The sequence below is a fragment of the Colletotrichum truncatum genome, assembly GCF_014235925.2.
Source record: "Colletotrichum truncatum strain CMES1059 chromosome Unknown Contig_0008, whole genome shotgun sequence".
NCBI lineage: Eukaryota > Fungi > Ascomycota > Sordariomycetes > Glomerellales > Glomerellaceae > Colletotrichum > Colletotrichum truncatum.
In genome coordinates this window covers 3,531,001-3,549,983 of record NW_027222405.1, presented here as the reverse complement: position 1 = coordinate 3,549,983, position 18,983 = coordinate 3,531,001, and the positions used below count along the sequence as shown (strand labels likewise).

General features: G+C 49.8%; 7 protein-coding genes across 7 annotated transcripts; 6 read left to right on the top strand and 1 right to left on the bottom strand.

Annotated features, from left to right (window-relative positions):
• Positions 1-4,791: 4,791 nt before the first annotated feature.
• Positions 4,792-5,362, top strand: CTRU02_212466 (peptidase; the record flags this gene model as incomplete). Its single annotated transcript, XM_036734073.1, has 2 exons — positions 4,792-4,950; positions 5,030-5,362. The coding sequence occupies 2 exons, from the start codon at positions 4,792-4,794 to the stop codon at positions 5,360-5,362; spliced, it is 492 nt and encodes a 163-aa protein (XP_036574212.1).
• A 4,102-nt stretch (positions 5,363-9,464) lies between these two features.
• Positions 9,465-11,059, top strand: CTRU02_212465 (N amino acid transport system protein 1; the record flags this gene model as incomplete). Its single annotated transcript, XM_036734072.1, has 4 exons — positions 9,465-9,637; positions 9,700-10,133; positions 10,200-10,346; positions 10,410-11,059. 4 exons carry the CDS (start codon positions 9,465-9,467, stop codon positions 11,057-11,059), a joined length of 1,404 nt encoding a protein of 467 aa, XP_036574211.1.
• Positions 11,060-12,649: 1,590 nt separating this feature from the next.
• CTRU02_212464 (threonyl and Alanyl tRNA synthetase second additional domain-containing protein) lies at positions 12,650-13,793 on the top strand (the record flags this gene model as incomplete). Its single annotated transcript, XM_036734071.1, has 3 exons — positions 12,650-12,875; positions 12,931-13,408; positions 13,463-13,793. 3 exons carry the CDS (start codon positions 12,650-12,652, stop codon positions 13,791-13,793), a joined length of 1,035 nt encoding a protein of 344 aa, XP_036574210.1.
• A 52-nt stretch (positions 13,794-13,845) lies between these two features.
• On the top strand, positions 13,846-14,103 carry CTRU02_212463 (alanyl-trna synthetase domain-containing protein; the record flags this gene model as incomplete). The annotated part of the gene is made up of 1 exon (XM_070205844.1): positions 13,846-14,103. One exon carries the CDS (start codon positions 13,846-13,848, stop codon positions 14,101-14,103), a length of 258 nt encoding a protein of 85 aa, XP_070060657.1.
• Positions 14,104-14,383: 280 nt separating this feature from the next.
• On the bottom strand, positions 14,384-15,329 carry CTRU02_212462 (nitrilase family protein; the record flags this gene model as incomplete). The annotated part of the gene is made up of 2 exons (XM_036734070.1): positions 14,384-15,207; positions 15,260-15,329. 2 exons carry the CDS (start codon positions 15,327-15,329, stop codon positions 14,384-14,386), a joined length of 894 nt encoding a protein of 297 aa, XP_036574209.1.
• A 1,373-nt stretch (positions 15,330-16,702) lies between these two features.
• Positions 16,703-17,164, top strand: CTRU02_212461 (ankyrin and het domain-containing protein; the record flags this gene model as incomplete). Its single annotated transcript, XM_036734069.1, has 1 exon — positions 16,703-17,164. The coding sequence occupies one exon, from the start codon at positions 16,703-16,705 to the stop codon at positions 17,162-17,164; it is 462 nt and encodes a 153-aa protein (XP_036574208.1).
• Positions 17,165-17,197: 33 nt separating this feature from the next.
• CTRU02_212460 (ankyrin and het domain protein) lies at positions 17,198-18,926 on the top strand (the record flags this gene model as incomplete). Its single annotated transcript, XM_036734068.1, has 2 exons — positions 17,198-17,434; positions 17,490-18,926. The coding sequence occupies 2 exons, from the start codon at positions 17,198-17,200 to the stop codon at positions 18,924-18,926; spliced, it is 1,674 nt and encodes a 557-aa protein (XP_036574207.1).
• Positions 18,927-18,983: the final 57 nt, after the last annotated feature.

Sequence of the window (18,983 nt, the reverse complement as noted above, 5' to 3'; positions counted from 1 at the left end):
TCCGCCATCGCCAAAGAGAACGACAATAGGCTTGAAGTCTCTCTGCAGATCTCGTAGAAGAATCGGCACCAGCATCTTCTTCGCCATCTGTTGAAAGACGAGAGTATTGTGCGTAGGGATGCATGAGCATTTTCGGCTTGGGGACGCTGGCTGCGAATTTCGATAATAAGCCTCTCGTTTGCGCCGCCTTATCTTGGGACATGATATTATCCCCGGTTCTGTCATTATTGGTGGCGATATCGAGAGAAGCATCGCGGCTAACAGTTGCGGACTCGGCTGAATCAGTAGCGTAACTCATGTTGCTGATCCGAAGTATGTTGGTAGTCGAGCGTCTTGTTCAGGAGCTCAAAGCTGCTGTGTTGAAAATTGAATCTGCGTGAGGCTTAGAATACCCCTTGATAGCAATTCTGGGAAGAATTGAAGTTGTCTAACACCGACTTCAAACTGGCCAGGGGGCCTGGGCATATTTCCGATGGCAGCTGGGTGTGCCTTGTGTCTGCACGGTCCGACCTCGTGTGTTCCACCCAACCCCTGAACATGGTCCATTGAGTTAGCTCACAGACCGGGAGTGAGATGTCTACATGGTTTACGCACGGCTTGATTCAAGATGCTTTCGGAAAACATGTCAGCAAACCATTAATCAAATGATTAAACAGACTCGTATTACTACGCCGGGTCTGTAGGGGTTCCTGTTCACTCTTGTTCAAACTGGTTCGCCAATTCAAGACTTTGCCACTTGAGCCTATCTTCATCAGGAGGTCGAGATATCGTCACAAAATGGCGTCAAGGTGAGCAAAGGCCGTTCATCTTCCAAACCGGAGAAAAATCATACTTAGCACCACCCTAGATTATACAAGCGAATGTCAAATTTGCTGGCTATCATTGCCAAGATGACCGCCAACGATCCTCATACTTCTTACACCTCCTTGCCAGTCTCGCAAATGGAATCATCTGTTTCCGTTACTGCCTCTCTTTCTTCAATGACAGAACCTAAATGGCAAGAGAATGACCAAATACTCTATCTGAACGGTCTGAGAGGTGTTTCTTGCCTTGCCGTCTATATATGGCATTTCAGTTGGCCATACCAGCCTCATCTCTTTTTTGCCTACGGTATGGGCGCCGAAAACACCAGTATTATGCAGCTGCCGTTCGTTCGACTGGTTTATGCTGGTGATGCTATGGTGCGTGTGTTCTTCGTGTTATCGGGTTTCGTACTTTCTTTGGGGCCTCTGAGAGCCGCCAAAGACGGTGGTACGGCAAAAGTTGCGAGCAAGGTAGCATCGCTAGGCATCCGACGAGGCTTTAGACTTTTTATCCCACCAATTGTGGTCAGCCTTTTCACTCTTCTCGCCACCTGCCTGGGCTGGCTAGACAAACTTCCTCCTTCAACACCACCTCCAACACATTCGCAACAGCACGCAAGAGTGCCACACCATGAACCAAGCCTTTGGCTGCAAACAGCTGATTGGCTACGATGGGTGGTACGAAGCCTTGTCAACCCGTGGCCAGCAAGTCCCGACACACCTGCAAGCCAGTACGGCCCACAATTTTGGACGATACCCCATGAGTTCAGGTGCAGCATGACTGTATTTCTGCTGCTCGTGATCCTCGAACCAGTTCGTTCAAGACTCAGAGTCCTTGTTGTCTTGGTCCTGTCGGTTTACTGCATGCTGCTAAGTAGAGAACAAGAAGAGCTAAGCTTGTTCTTGGCAGGTATGGTGTTGGCTGACATGGATATCTGGCGCAAAGAAGAACCGAAAATGAAGAGAAAACATCGAATATTGGTGGAATCCGCCTTAAGCTGGGTTTTCATGGTGTTTAGTCTCTATCTTCTCAGCTGGCCGCCCAACAAAGGATATTTATCGCCTGCCTACCGATTTCTGAGCCTCATTGACAAGCAGCACAACCACTGGCACAATGTTGGCTCTGTAATGCTACTTTATGCAGTATTACGCCTTAGGCTTGTGCAGCAGATCCTTTCACTCAGGCCGGTGTTGTATTTAGGAAGGATATCTTATGCCTTGTATTGTGTTCACTACTTGATAATTTTGGTCGCCGGCAGTCGTTTATTGGCGTTCTTCTGGGCTTGGACGGGCACAGAGAGTTGGATTCAGGAGCAAGGCGGGTTTCTGCTAGCATTCGGACTGACCACTGTTGCAGTTATAATGGCGAGCGAAGCGTTTTATAGGGTGGTGGATTCAGGTGCCATCCGCCTTGCTCGCGTTATGGAGAATTTTCTCACGAGTTGAAGCATCTACGCGTTCAATTACAAATGTGAAATATTAAGAACATATGTCAAAAATCTTCACTATCTATTCATATTTTTGTGTTCGAAACTACAGAATGGGGCACGCGATTCCACACCCTGGACTCTGAGCAAATAACACCGAAGTCTGCCACAGGGTAATATGGGTCAGAAACGATATAAAGTCATTTCCCTCGCAGCTTCATGCTGTCACAGTATGTCGCAAATCATAATACAGGTAGGTTTCCTCGGTCCGAAGGTATTTGGTTCCATTTTGCAAGGCATCCGTATGTGCCCAGCTTCCGCGGTCTCCATGTCATCCCTGGCGTGCGAAATTCGCGCCACGTCACTGAAGGCATGATGTTCTTATACATGGAATTTCTTTGATACACCTAAGTTCTGGCCGAAGCCACTAAAAACTGAATGCCATTGAATTTTTGTTGTAGAAATTCTTGCAGAAGAATCCTCTTAAACCTTGCCAAATGCATCCTATCAGGACCTGCAGCTCGCCCAGCGTCGATAATGACGTAGAAAAGCTCAACTTACTTCCGCCAACGCACTGGCAACCCTCAACTTACCGATCACGGTCACCGATGGACAGACTAAGCTCAGTATTAAAAGTCGTTTTCTACACCAGCGCTACAATCTGCCTGTGGATGCTGTCATTTTCAGCTCACCAGGCTAGCAAAAATCACTTACAAGCCTCCACACATGAGACGTCACCAAAAGCTTTGTATATGGGCTACGGCAAGGGCGACTGGGGGTTGGCAGAGGAAATATCAGGTCAAGTTCCAGTCTGTATGTGATATGCCGGATGGCATAGACGAAATCTTTTACAAGAACCATACCGAATACTAATGTGCTATTATAGTCGAGAAGCAGCTGTGGCTCTTCTGGAACGACAGCAAGTTCACGCTTGATGATCCGAGAATAGCAACGGCAGAAGATGACTTTGCGCTAAAGAAAGCCTGGGAAAGTATTGTTCCAGGTATGTTTTTGACCTATCTTCTATCTACTGACAGTGTACTAACCAGCGCCGGACCAAAGAGGGAAACGGCTTCATCCTCATAGATGACCCCCATAATCCGGCTCTACCTCCGCCCATAAACCGGAATCCAGAGGCCGACCTTCCAATGGACAGATTCTGCCTGACAGTGTTCCACCAGCTGCACTGCCTGAGAGGCATTCAGGAAGCCTTTTATGCTCTCGTTAAAGATCCGACATCTGAGCCCATGTTAGCTCATGTGAACCACTGCCTTGACTATCTGAGAGTGGGTGTAATGTGTTATGGAGATACTAGCTTGGAAGGGCAAAGCACGTACAGTTCCAAGGATCGAGCAAACGGAAACGGGTCAAATCATGTATGTAAGAATTTTGGAGCTTTACTTGACTGGACAAATGAAAGAAGCAGTCACAGAAAAGTGAGGGAAAATTGGGAGACGCAGAAAGGAAAATATGGAGCCGCCTGAGGCCTCGGCATACAAATGAAGAGAAACCGAACTGGCGTATCGGCTAATACTAGAAAGAAGAAGATACAGAACACCTCTTTCAGTAGCATTATACAGTTGACATTCAGCTTCTAGAATATGAATTAGACACTTGAAAGTCACTGTGAATCTTTTCCACCTTACGGCCCATTGATCCGTTGCTTGGAATACAGCCTCAATCCCTCTAAAGCACAACACAGCGTGCCAAAAGCCATCCAAGGGACAACTCCACATTGGCGAGTAGAATATACGCTACATCTATCTGTGTAGCTGGACGCACAACTTGGATTGCTATAGGCATACCGAGCTATGGCTTTGGGCGGCAAGAATGGACGTGACTCGCCGGATCTGGACCGAGACACGGAATCTCGGAAACTTACACACTTGGTGATCGTCCACGATCCGAGACCGAGCCAGTCACATCGCAACGGGTGCTTATGACTTCCCTGCGCATGTCAATACAGCTCCTCACACTTCGCAGGTTGACCACAACCCCCCGAGTCGCCCACTCGTCTCTTGATAGGGGCCCCCGACTCTTTGGGATGATCAGCTGTGCCGAAGCACGATATTGTTTTCTCAGATAATGGCACTAAACTCGCCACTTCTTTGGCTAGGATTCATCGCAACCCTTGTCCAGGCAGGTGTTGCTCTGGCTCAGACGCCCCAAAGTTGGGTTGTAGAACTGGGCGGCGACAAGACCAATAATGTAACACACATTTGGATTTCACAGTCTATTTCTGTTCACTAATGTCGCTCTAGGCTTATGAATCGGTGAAAGATGCCGTCGTTTCGCGTTTACTGGAGGGCAATCACATATTCAATATTTCGCACGAATACTCTTCAGGGGTATTTACTGGCCTTTCACTTACCTGCGCTCCAGACTGTTATGCCGATTTATGCAAAGTGACATCGGCCAAGTCCGTCTGGGCGCCAGGAATCTTTCACCAGCTCAGTTTGGACCAACAGTCAGAACCTCCCTTTCAAGGCGATAATGCGGGGCATGATGCCGCCGAAACGGTAGCCGCTGACGAAGAGTACCACCTCAATGATGTTCATATCATGACCCGGGTTAACCTTCTCCATGAGAGAAATTTGACGGGCAAAGGCGTGAGAGTCGCGATAATTGACGGCGGGGTAGACTACTTGCACCCTGCGCTTGGCCAAGGCTTTGGAGACGGGCATCAGGTCCAATACGGATGGGATTTCGTCGGCGACAATGTGAGTCTTACACAATCTCCTCCCTGAAGTGAATTTCGACGCGTTGGCTATTTTATAGGGCTAATTCGTGTCTTTTCAGGTTAAACCTCCCAACAAAGAGCAACCAGATGATGACCCATACGGCGATTGCTCTAACCACGCCACTCACACTGCTGGCATTCTCTTCGCTCAAGATGTGGACGGAAAGACGGGGTTTAGAGGCGTCGCACCCGGTGTGACTGTGGAGCATTACAGGGTGTTCGATTGTAATGGTATGAGCACAGGCGACGTTGTCGTGCGTGCCGTCTTACGTGCCTATGAACGAGGGGTCGACCTAATCAACCTTTCTTTGGGTAGTGGAAGCAAGCCATTTTCTGACGGCATGTTTGTTCCCCAAAATGGCTTATCAGGCTGTTCCTTCGGACCGTGCTAAGACAGATATCCAGATCCTCTCTCAAACCTTGTAGCCCGGATCAATCGCGAGGGGAAGACATTCATCGTCGTTGTCAGTGGCAACAATGGACATGCTGGAACATTCGGAGCCGCCGCACCCGAGGGTGGTGGTGATGATATGTTTGCAGTCGGGAGCGTGGATGCTCCTTATTTGTATTCCGTCTACCGGCCGGCGACACTCTACGTTGATGGTATTCCGACCAAGAACCTGACATACAACCCAGAAACGTGGACAGCGCACCGCAGGAGTGAGTTTCCTTCGCGCATAAGTCTATTGAGCCTCGACGATGATTTTACCGCAGAGGCCAGTGGATGCAGTGAGATCAAAGACAAAGGTCAGGGTCTCAAGGATGCGGCAGTGCTTTTGCGCCGGGGAGGGTGTACCCTTAAAACCAAAATGGAGAACTTGGTAAGGGCAGGCGTGAAATATGCCCTGATCTATAACAATGTCCCCGGCCCAGCCTTTGACCTCGAGGTGAGACTGGATGACGGCTTGGAGATTCACGGCGCGGCATCTCTCACCCTTGAGGTTGGCGAGGAGTTGCTCGCGCTGATCTCATCCGGTCACAAGGTCGAGCTTGAAATGGACAGCAATTTCACCAGGCCTCCCGTTTTCAAATCTAGCCCTAACTCCAAGACAGCCGCTAAGGTTAGCGTCTTTACGTCTTGGGGACCTAGTGGCGAGGGTCGGTTTATAACTAGCGTTCTCGCCCCGGGCGGTGGGATCTTGAGCACCTTTCCTCGTCGGAACGGGGGATGGGGGATTCAGAGCGGGGCTAGTATGGCCGTCCCATATCTCGTCGGCGTGATTGCTCTGTTGAAGGAGGCCTTTCCTGCAGTTCCTACCAAGCATATAGCGGACACGTTATCAAACACGGCACGCCCCGTTGAGTTCAACGACGGGACAAACAAGACCTTTGGCTTTCTCTCTAGTCCTTGGCAGCAGGGGTCCGGGCTAGTTGATGCTTGGGGTGCTTTTGTGGTCTTACAAACTGGCGTGACGACGGATGTTACAAAACTTGCGTTCAACGACACCGAATACGGGAAGAGGGTTTTGAGGTTCAGATTACACAACTCAGGCGGTAATCACATTGAGTACAACGTGTCTGTCGTTCCAGGTGCGAGCGTACTCAGTCTTGACGGCATTACGCAGGCGCCGGTACCGTTTGCAGCGGCTGTGAGGGCACCAGAAGCTAGTCCTGAATTTTTGAAGACGCTGCCGCCGGAAGAACAAGTCTCAGTCTTTACATCTGTAACCAGGGTAACTCTCGCTCCTGGCGAAGAAGCAACCGTCGACGTGTCCGTTAATACAACGGTTCTGGAGCCTATGAAGCACCTTTGCCCTCTGTTTGGTGGCTGGGTTAAGCTTACTTCGTCCTTCGCAGGGGAAAGTCACGACTTGTCAATTCCCTACGGAGGCATTGCTTGCAACATTAAAGACATCCCGACGCTTAACAAGAACTACACCTACCTCTCCTCCGCCACCAGGGGGGAGGTTGAGATGGCACGCTTCTGGAATAGACGGCTCAAAAGATTGGATGAAGGCCAAACCTTTACGCTGTCCAAAAATCAGCCGCCGTTTGACAATCAGAACCCTGATGAACATCGTTTTAACAACGAGCAACTTCCCGTGGTGCAGGTGCAGCTGAACATGGATACAAGGGGTATCCAAGCAGAGCTTTTACCATCAGGAGGGGGCACACCAGCAGAAGTGTTTCCTCGCGAGGTTGGGAGCCGGAAAGGAGGATGGGGCAGGGTCGAGACAGTACATTTGATCTGGGATGGACGTCTCCCCAACGGGTCCTGGGCAGATGCCGGTGACTATGCTGTGAGGATTCGCACATTAAGGCTTTTTGGAGACGAATTGGCGGAAGGGGATTGGAGGGATGAGGTCTTAACCTCTACCTTTAGACTCGAATACAAAGATGGTTCTCAGCAGAAATCGAAACAGGGCATCGCCCAAGACCAGGGTTTAACAATGTTGATTCCCTGCTACTAGATCAATGCCAAATATTTTTGGGGTCATTCCAAGAGGCAACAGATTCATGCGGCTACACTAGCTTTATTTGTCATGAAAAAAAGAGATCAAGCAATATATAGAGAAAGGAAAGCGGATGGCGAGCAAAGCATGCAATTCTTTTGCCTGTGACAATGGGTGCCAGAATCATGAATCGTATTTGAATTCGTGGGCTTTCCAAGACTAGAGAGAAAAGCGATGTTAACTAAAATTTACTATGAGTTAGAAACCTCAAAACGAATTTTGGGTATTATAGCTAGCTCTTAAGTAGGAATAGGTCTACTAATAGACGCAGATTGTGATCGACGTTAGCGTTGAAGATGGCGGGCGCTAAAAGCATCACAAGACTTCTTCTTGTGCCATCGCCGTGATAGATCAGAAGGTAGAATCTGGGGTTGTATAAGCATGGAGTTGTAAACTCGGCACTCTGTCTTGAAAGACGTCAAAATCCCCAGAAACCTGCCACATGGAATATCCGATGACAAGAGGTATTGAGTGTAATTTAGAATGGCATGACCCCCAACAAATTGGGCCCGCTCACCCCCTTTTTCCTTCAACCTCCATAAAAGCGAGAATTTCTCACCTGCCCGTCTAGGAGAAAGAGGGCGACGCATGGCCCAAGCAGGTCTCAGCAACTTTGGGGTATCCCATCCTACCAGAGCCCGCTCGCTCACTCATCGCAGTTAGGATTTGCGGGGATCGGATGAGATCCGGATGTCCATCCGGGGCAAGTCGGACAGCGGCTTATGAAAAGAATGGGATATGCTGTGAGAAATCGTGCGTTCCCTACATACACGTGTCGATACTGCATAAGGATGCGTGCACGAATACGGGGGAATGGAACGTTTCCTTGGTACATCCCCGCCTCCATTCTGCACCCCAATCGTTCGCCCCAACATCTAAAATGATGGCGTGCGAAGATCTAGAAGGGCGGACGAAGGAGAACTACATAGTAAAGGCCCAGCGTCGTAGGCATTAGACAACGGCAATGCTCAAATCTGAACTGGGCAGCATTGCCCGAATGTGCGTCGGGAGCGCATCTCGGTGGAGCGGGAACTACGCGGGGAAAAAGGGCCGAAAATTTTGTAGGAGCAGCGGGAACTTATGTTGAGCCTCCACCACCAACTGGGACATGTTTATTAGTAAAGTCAATGCCAAGTGGGACTCATAACGTAACTTTTAGGCAACCTGTGGATCTGCAATTGTATTGCGCGCCTGAAAACTTTTACGAGGCGCATTTGACATGTTTTCTTTGTTGCTTTCACATGTTGGGATCAGACCATTAACTTTTTTCGGGGGGCAATTTGGGGAAGAAAAAAGTCAACTCATGTCAGCTGGTTCAAACAAAGGGACAACCCCGGGTTTAAGGACATGACATGGAAAGCTGTTGATTACGGTCTTTTTCGAATCAGTAGGTCTCCTTGTATAACTGACAGCTTGACAATTTTAGTCAATGTCTCACTATCTGTCTGAAAAAGACCATGATTTACGGAGGGCTTCCGTGGTAGTGGATGAGGCTCCAGTTCTCGTCTTCTAGAAGAGGGTCTAGGTCTCCAAATCGCCACGCCGAGTGGGCCTCAGGGCGGGACCGAGTCAGTTCCATGCAAAGGGGACCAAAGGGCCGTTTGTGTTGGCAGTTGACCGTTCGCGTTCCCGAACCCCCGTCCGTGCCATGCCCGCGTGTGACAACGTGGAACGGACGCGCCGAGATCGCCTCGGCAGATGCCTCGTATGACAATTCGCCTCGCAGCTTTTTAAGCTAGAGAGGCCGATCACGGCGAGTGTGGTGGATTATATCAAGAAATCTGGTCCCTTCGGTGGGAGTCATAGGTTTCCAGCTAAATGGTTTTCCTTCCGGTTTCTCCAGACGTCCGTGGTTCATCTTCCTAACCACCTTTTTCCCTTTTTTCCCAACCCATCAATCAGACTTTGTTCTGTTGTGATAAGCTCACAAATTCTCCTTGTGACTGGGAACAGGTGTGACCCGGACGGCCGACAAAACTCGAAACCTTACCGTCATATTCACCACCAGTGAGCCCTTCTTAAAAAGCCCAACACAGCAATCATGGGCAACGCAACAGACGTCAGCAACAACCCCGAAATGGCGGAGTCTCAGAAGGCCAAGATGGATGCCAGCAACACCGACGCCGCGCCGGCGTATGCGCCCCCTGCGGAGGACAACAGTGTGCTGGGAGGAGAGGATGGTGAACTCATCGATTACAAGACCCTTTCCTGGTGGTATGTTTGAATTCCGATCGAGGCCCCATCGCAACGAACATGTGCTTATTTTTTGACCTTAGGCAAGGTGGTATCGTCTTGATCGCCGAAACCGTCTCCCTGGGTATTCTCTCTTTGCCCTCTGTCCTGGCCACTGTTGGCCTCGTCCCTGGTATCATCCTCATCCTCATCATGAGTTTCCTGTCAACGTATTCTGGTGTGGTTTTGGCCGAGTTCCGTAAGGAGTATCCTTTCGTGCAGAACTTCGGTGACGCCGTCGAGGTCATGGGCAAGTCCATTGGCATGGGCCGTGTGTTCCAGGAGGTTTTCGGCTGGGCGCAGGTCATTTTCCAGGTTTTCGTCATGGGTAGCCACTTGTTGACCTGGACCATCTGCATGAACACCCTTACCAACTCGTCAACTTGCACCATTGTCTGGGCCGTTGTTGGTCTGGCCGTTTTCGCCGTGCTCAACTTCCCCCGCACGCTCAAGTACACGAGTTGGATGTCTATGGCCTGTTAGTTTTCCCCACCCCGCATTGAAATGATGCTGCGCAAGAACGAATACTGACTGACAAAAATAGCTTGCATTTCAATCACCCTGGCCATGTTGATCACCTTGGGTGATGTTGCGGCCGAGCGTCCTATCGGTTCCGGAAGCATTGACATCACCCGTCAGCTCGGTTTCACCGGTGCATTCCTCGCTGTGACGAACATTGCCATCTCTTTCTGTGAGTTGCCACCACCAGCGCTTCCAAAGGCCCCCCTCATCGCATACTAATTCGTTTTTCCAGCCTCCCACTCCTGCTTCTTCAGCGTCATTGGCGAGTTCAAGAAGCCCGAAGACTGGCCCAAGGCCCTGGCCCTCCTCCAAATCGTCGATACGACCCTTTACTTGCTTGCCGCCATCGTCATCTACGTTTTCGTCGGTCCCGATGTCCCCTCGCCCGCCCTCTCCGCTGCCGGTTCCAAGACCATGCGCAAGGCCATCTGGGGTATTGCCATTCCGACCATCGTCATCGCCGGTGTCATCTATGGCCACGTCGCTGCCAAGTACATCTTCTCCCGCATGTTCCGCAACACGAAGCACATGATCCGCCGCACCAAGCTCTCTGGCATTGTCTGGATCGCCATTGTCATCGGCATTTGGGCCATCTCCATGGTCATTGCTGAGTCGATCCCCGTCTTCAACAGTCTGCTCGGTCTCATTTGCGCCCTGTTCGCTTCGTGGTTCTCGTACGGTCTTCCCGGCATCTTCTGGCTGTGGATGCACTACGGCAACTGGTTCACGAGTGGCAAGCAGATTGCCAAGTTCCTGGCCAACGTCATGTTGCTGCTCACTGGCTTCCTCATTTGCGTGCTGGGATTGTGGGCGTCAATTGAGGCTATTGCAACTGAGAAGTTGACAAAGCCTTGGACTTGCGCCTCCAATGCTGCGCCATGAGTGTTGAGCGTTGTAATGATACTGTCATATTAGAAGTTATAAATGTTAATATTTTGGACTATTCCCAAAACCATCTCCAAACTGTGAAACTTGGCTCATTGAGGCCGATTGTTGTCATACTGTCGCATGTTCCTCAAATGGCCACCCCGCATTCTAGGATCAAGCAAGCATGGGGAAGGAAGGGTTAATCATCCTTGCCACGGTGGTGGTGGTGGTAATGGTCAAAGAAGGGTCCAGATCAAGAAAAGAAAGTATTGCCACTTGGCGTCATTGTTGAAAGTATGACTCCAGTGGGTGTTGGAGTTGTTCTCCAACTCGGTCACGTGAGTCGGAGCCAGAACTCGTTCCGAATGCCGATGACTGAGACGTATCTTATCTACACTCTGTGCCTCGTGAGTCGTTTTGAAATGTGAAAAAACATCAACAACAGCGAGAACGAAATTTTTGAAAATCGGAGCAAAAACGGCCCCAAATACGCGTGCTCGCGGCCACAGAGCCCCCTTCGATGCAATGCCATCCTCGGCCTTGATTCTACGTCCCAAAGGGGCCCAAGATGGCCGCAGAGCACGCCCCGACTACAATGAAAAACTTGAGAGCAAGCCGCAAAATACGACATATCAATAGACAACACTGTTACCACCACCACAGGCGAGCCACAAGCCGCTACACGAAGCACTAAGACTGCGCCTAAACAATCAACTTCAACACAACAGCCGCCGACAGGTTTTGGGTCACCTGTCACCCCCGACAAAGTTTGCAACGTCCCACAACGACGAAGATGAGTCCGACAGAACAGTATCACCTTCCGCACGGAGAAAGCACCAGGCATTAGGCATGCTACGATCGATGCCACACAATACTACAGACCACAGACAGACTGGTCCCCTGTCGCCCCTTTTGCGAAGAAGGATTGGTGTCCCTTCAACGCGCGACAATGTCTGCGGAATCTGTGCGGGAGCTCTCATACCTAGTAATCGAACATGTCGGAGTCAGTGGAGCATTGTGCTTCGTGGAAGACCCTTGGGCCAATGTGGTGGAGGGCAATAGTGGTCAACAGGCAAGAAACAAGAGGCCACATAGGAACCCGGCAGGAGGCAACAAAGAATTTACAGATGCAACTGAGAAAACGGCATATACAAGTCCGGGAGGATACGGACAAAACAAAGAGACAAAGCTGAGCGCTGGGGGGAGACTGTAGGTACAAAGAACCAGATACGGTGCTACCAGCACCAACTGAACCGAAGCAGGAGGACGCAAAACAAGCATTCTAGAGAGCAACACAAAAGCGAGAAAGCAGACAGGAGAGCAACACACTTCTTCAACAGAGGGCACAAACACACAGAATAGAGAACATAGTGGGGAGCTTGGGGATAGCTGGCCCTGATGCAACATCAGGGCGAAGTGGGGCGTCGCTGTTCATTGTCGACGCTTCGGCTACCTGCCAAACCCCGCTTTCCGGGCATAGCTGCTGGCATAAGAGCGGCTTCATAACCGAGTAGGAATAAATCAATCAATCAATCAAACCTCGTGAGTCGTTCTAGAACGTTATTACCTCAACATAGACCTTTGGCTTTGATATCGCTGTTTAAAATGGCTTTGACAGAGTCAACTCAAAGAGCGCAAGTGGTTGGAGCTCTGGCTTGCCAACAAGATTCGTATCTAACAACTTTGGAAACGGAGGTTGTTTCTTGCGAGAAACGCCTGCTACCGACAGCCAAAAAGAACGGCAGTAAAGACAAGTCGGCAGTTGCCAATGGCGATAAGAATCCCGAAACATGGCTCATTGAATTTTCTGATTCCGTTCTCTTCCCCGAAGGTATTATCACCAGCATTTCCTCCGCGCTCCTAGACTAACAGAGCCGGACTGCAAGGTGGCGGTCAACCGTCGGACCATGGCACCGTCACTCGGCTATCAGGAGCCTCTGAAACCCCTATCCCGATAGAATTTGTCGAAAGGGTTGGACTGCGCTGTGTATACCACTCACCTCAGCCTCTGTCACCGGGTGATCGTGTCCGCCAGGAAGTCGACTATCAACGCCGCCGAGACCACATGCAGCAACACACCGGCCAGCACCTCCTCTCTGCCGTCATGGACACATATGATAACCTCAATACGCTTGGCTGGGGTATGGGAAAGAGCGACGCCATGAACTACGTCGATCTACCGCGCAAGCCTTCGGAGTCTGAGTTGCAAGCTATCCAGACCAGGTGCAACGATCTCATCCGTGCCAATCTACCGATTACTGTAGAAACTCCTGACGATGCCAAAGTTCACAAGATGCCAGGAGACTATGACCAAAGCAAAGGAGTTGTTCGTGTCATTCGTATTGGAGATATTGATCGTAACACGTACGTGGTTTGCTATGACTCATCTTTGGCAAGTTGCTAATTTTCCCTCTGTAGCTGTTGCGGTACACATTTATCGCAAACCTCGCACATCTCGCTCATTCTTTTACATCATGGCGAGTCGGTTCATGGCAAGAACTACCGCCTGTATTTCTCTGTCGGAGATAGAGCCATCAATCTGGCAACTGCCTCAATCAATGCCATGGGCTCCATCTCAAAGCTTCTGTCCTGTCGCAACACTTCAGAGGAGGTAGTTCAGAACGTCAAGAAGAACCAGGACTTGACGTCCGATCTGAAGAAGAGAGAGAAGAAGCTGCTGGCGGAGATTGCGCAATTCGAAGCGGACGCTGCCAAAGCCAAGCTGCAGAATAGAAAAGCTGCAGAATAGAAAAGCTGCATGGGTCTACCGTGCTGATGGCAATGCCGATTTTGTAAAGGGAATGACTATAAACCTCAAGGATGCTGTCGCTTCGAGTGGCGGGGTTGTTGTTATTGCCACTGGCGAACAGAAGCAAGGTGGCCAGCTTGTTGTCTTTGGTCAGAAGGCGACTGTTGAAGGTCTAGTCCCGCAAATCAAGGAACTCGTAAAGGACGTTAAAGGAGGAGGTGCTGGGGAGAAATGGCAAGGAAAGGTTTTGGCTTGGGAAAAGGGCGCATTGGAGGCACTGGAAAACCTGGTAGAGGGACATTCTGCATAGAGCGATAGACAATCGAATAGAACTAAGCATAGATGACCTGGATTCGGCAATATACATAGGCGAGAAACAAGAGCGCTAGCTCTCTTTTGGTCTGTTTATGGAAGAAAACTCGCATTACATAAGAGGGCGACAGTAACAGAGTTTTAATTTTGTCTAAGATGTGATTTATTTCTCCAAGTTTGTATGTGATACCACTGGCCTTGTTAATGCTCTATTCCAAACTTCGTGATGTCTGTTTGTCGTTTCTTGAAGCGATTTTGATACTTTCGTCAACTGTTCATTAAGCAAGTTTCGAGATGTCGGGGTACAAATCGAATCTTCGTTGGAAGCCGATAGGAACCTGCTTTCTGGCCTGTCCGATTGAGGCGTCGTCAAGGTCCGCATACACAATCGCGGGTCCTCTTTCAGTTGTTGCCACGATCTGCCCGTTGGGGTCAACGACCATGCTGTGGCCCCAAGCAGGATAGCCAGAATCCGGCTCGAACGACTGAGAGCACATTGCGACGTACAACTGGTTGTCCAGGGCTCTTGCACGAGCCAGGAGCTCCCAATGTAGAGGTCCCGTCGTGGAATTGAATGCAGAGGGAAATATGAGAGCAAATGCACCCCTACGAGAGGCCACCGTGGAGAACTCGGCAAACCTTATATCATAGCAGATTCCAAGTCCAATCGTGCCATACTCTGGCAGCTCAACAGTGGTGATAGAATTTCCCGGGGACAATGTGTCCGACTCGCGGAATGTCATCTTACCGGGGAAATCAACGTCAAAAAGATGAGCTTTGCGGTGCTGGCCGAGCAACTCTCCATCCGGCGAAAAGACCAGTGTCGTGTTGTAGATGTTTCGCGTGTCGGACTCAAGTTCAGGTATACTGCCCCCAATAAGGTAGACGTTTGCATCCTTAGCCATGCGACTAAGAGCGTGGAAACTCGGAGATGACTCCTCAGGCGGTGGGGCGGGTTGTAACACTTCAGCATAGGCCGGGAAAGACGTCGTTGAGTAAGGCGAATTGAAGCATTCTGGGAGAACGACGATACCAGCTCCTTTAGACGACGCTTCTAATACCAGACGATGAGCCTCTTTCAGGTTCACGGGCTTATCTGGGCCTATGTAGGATGAGATTAGCGTTCGACCACATGATGAAAGAGAGCGACATACCACTTGCGAACTGAATGCAGGCAATCTTCACCGACTTCCGTAGAAGACCTGGCTCTTGTGTATGAGACATTGTTTCTACGTGACTCTTTCTTTCATCAATGACAGGAAGAGGAGAATGTGGATGCTCAATTCCACAAAGACATGCCATTTCATGTAACTTATACACTGCATGTACCCCAACTACTGCAGTATTTGTTTGTCACGCTCTCCATCATATTGGGGTATAAGTTGGACGAGGCCCACATTCCGAAAGAGGTAATTGCCGAATTCTGATACTTGGGCAATTCGGTAATAACGCGATTCAGAAGCTATTCAATTACCCCATACGGCTAGATCTTGTAATGTGCCGGACAAACGTATACCGGAAACCAGTGCATCCCGTTGAAGGCAGAAGCTTGGCCAATAACCTATTGCATCTCTTTCTTCAACCCAACTGCTTAGCCAGCTCTCTTAAAGGGTTCACAGTGTCCGGGTTCACAAAAAACTTGCAATAGCTAGAAATAACTATGGATGCCCATGCTTGGACCGACTGGATTCACTCATCAAGGATCATCTCACAAGTTAAAGCAATACACAGAAAAGTAACAACTAGAGAATAGTCAACCAAGCCTGCAAGAATCGTTTATCGGTTTTCATCCTTAACAAAGATTTCGGCCTTCACTTCAACGACGAAGTTAGGAAAGTGTACACTGAATCAATATTATGCATTGATTCAAGAGCTGTTAAGGCAAGTCGCCTCTATGCTTGGTTATTTAGATCTGATCACCTCGTCTTGGGGTCAATTATTTCGGCGAGGTGGGCTGAGAATTCCATTGCGTAAACATATTGCAGTAGCTTGGGGTTTAGTAACTGGGGTAGAGGGGGTTTACAAACCCCGCACAAGGGACTTGGGGAAAATCATGGGGCACAATTCAATCCGGAGTCTGCCTCATAAGAGCCCGTTCTACCCTCTAAAATGTAGCATTGGCATGCTTAGTCCAATCATGCAAAGTGAATCCTCTTCCAATTGCTACAATTCTACGGAAGATTGGCTATCTAGACCAGGGCCCACTAGGCGTTAGGTAAGATAACTTGAGCTTGCAACACTTCCGCGAAAGATTATCTCACCAATAGAGCTAAGAGAGCCATCCGAGAATGCGTTGGACCAAATTTTACACTTGTCTATCTGGCTTTGATCACCAATGATTGTTAAAACATGCTGACAAGTCACTTATGTGCCCTGGTGCGCTAGATGCTGGTGCCTGGCACAGCCGTCAGCCCTACAAGGATCCTGGCATGGAGGCAGCCGAGCCTACATAGTCTAGTTCAGGCTGCAACGGACAGGGGGGGACACTGTATATACCAAGATAGCCGCAGTCATTGTCGCTTGTGAGAACATAAAACAATGGAAAATTCTAGGTTGATTTAGATCACCGAGTTTCCCTCAATAGATGTTATCTCGCCATGGCGACCTACCCTTACAGCCCCCTCAATCTTCCGCATGAAATTCGTGTTCTCACCGTTCAACCAGGAAAGTTTGCCGACGATTTGGTATGCGGTCTTTCACACATTAAACTTGATTCACCCGACGAACCATACGAAGCGCTGAGCTACTGCTGGAGCAAAGGTGTCGACCTCGACGACATTGATCCGGATACCGAAATTCCCTGGGCCGTTCATGGCAAGGACGACAATGGCGAGCTCATCACGAAATCAGGCAGACTGCCATGGAAAGACTTAGTAGACCACCCCTACTTGGGCGAACAGTACATTCGCATGGGCGGAAGAATGCCCGATGCCTCCATCATCTGCGACGGAGTCCCTGTAACCGTCGGTGGTGAGCTTTTCCGCGCTCTGAGGAGATTTAGAGAGGAAGAAGGCCCGCCGCTACGAATTTGGGTCGACGCGCTGTGCATCAATCAGTGAGATATCATCGAACGAAATAATCACGTCAAGTTAATGGGCCAAGTGTACGCTGGCGCAGCACGGACAAGAGTATGGCTCGGGGAGTCGACAGAGACAGATTACCAAGCCTTGCAGAGTTTGGCAGCATTGTCGCAAGTTTTGAACGACATATCCACCAGCATGGTCGGGGTCGATGCCACTGTGCAGATGATTCAGCGGAAATTCTTCACCACCATGAACATTGATCGGCTGGAATGGGAGTTGCTGTCCGAAATGCTGAACCGGGCATGGGTATGTTTGTTGATCATGTTGTCTATGTGAGGCCCGCGCTAACCTTCTGGTCTAGTTCAAGCGGACGTGGATCATACAAGAGGTTGCCAACTCCAAAAGCATTCAGGTGCATTTAGGCCAGATAGAGTTTCCGTGGAACTTATTGTCCAACACGGTCCTCTACTCGACGACGTACAAACTCCATTCCGCTCTTACAGAATGCAAGGCCTTCAAGACCATCAGTACCATGGAGAACTTGCGTAGGGAGCGTATTGACGACTCCCAGGCGTATACAGCGATGCCGCTTTTGGACATGCTAGAAGAGCTGAGAGACTTCAAAGCTACGATTCCTAGCGATAAGATTTATGGAGTGTTGGGTCTGACGAATCGCAAAAACGAGTTTGTCGTGGACTACGCCCAGGCACCAGAGAAGGTCTTCACCGATTTTGCGGTCAGGGAGTTGAAGTCGGGTTGTTTGGACCTCCTTGCACACTGCGTCGACTCTTCTAAGCCCAAGACTCTTGAGCTACCGTCCTGGGTACCGGACTGGACTTGCCCTGGCTGGACTGAGCCATTGCGCACCCGCGGTTTGGAAACCGCAGCCGGCCGTGGAGTTGAGCCTGATCTAGCAATTGACGAAAATGCAGGCATCCTTCGCATCAAAGGAAGGATGCTTGACAGGATAGCAAGCGTCGAATCAAAACGCCAAATACCGCCACCAAACCAGCAGGGACTAAGGGGCTCTCAGGACGATGAAAAAGATGATAGGAGTAAGTTCGACCCTGAAAAAATCGAAATGAGTGTATATGGTGGTCGAATCCTCGATGCCGAACCTGATCCGCCATACGAGGATGACGACACGGCTGGCACCGCAAATCAACCCGCTGGGAGAAAACGCCCTAAGGATGCCAGGTACAGGTATGAAAAGTTCATTGAGATGGCCATTGAGAACATGAAGAACTGGCATCTTGGCGTTATAGATGTTGCATTCCCCGACAAAAAGACCACGGCCCAGGGTTGGGAAAACTTCTGGAGGACACTCATGTGCAACAGAACCCGTGACAACGAGAGACCTGGTGAAAACTCTGCTGCCGGCATGGATATTTATTTCAAGATAACAGTAGGCCTGAACGGCAGTTCGGGATCGGGTTTGGATGCGGTTCTGCAAACGCGGATACGCGACCAGATAGACAACCACGGCATGTCCCTGCGGGACTCTGACGCTTACTACTTGAAGGAGAAAGAGGCGTTCGAAACGTTTAGTGGAGCACACAACAAATGGACTTACAATCGTCGCTTCTATCGGTCTGAGGGTGGCCGGTTTGGTTGGGTGGTTGACGGAACGCAGCCTGGGGATGCTGTAGTTTTGTTTCACGGATGCGATTCTACTTTTGTTGTTCGACAAACAGCAGATGGAACTTGGCGCATTATTGGGGACTGCTACATTCATGGCCTGATGGATGGCGAGGGGCTAAGGCCCGAGTTTGAGGAGATGTATTTTCAGATTGTCTGATTGCTACTACGAGATGAGGAAATAAATTATTGGTAGTGCAGGAAATTCAAACGCCCA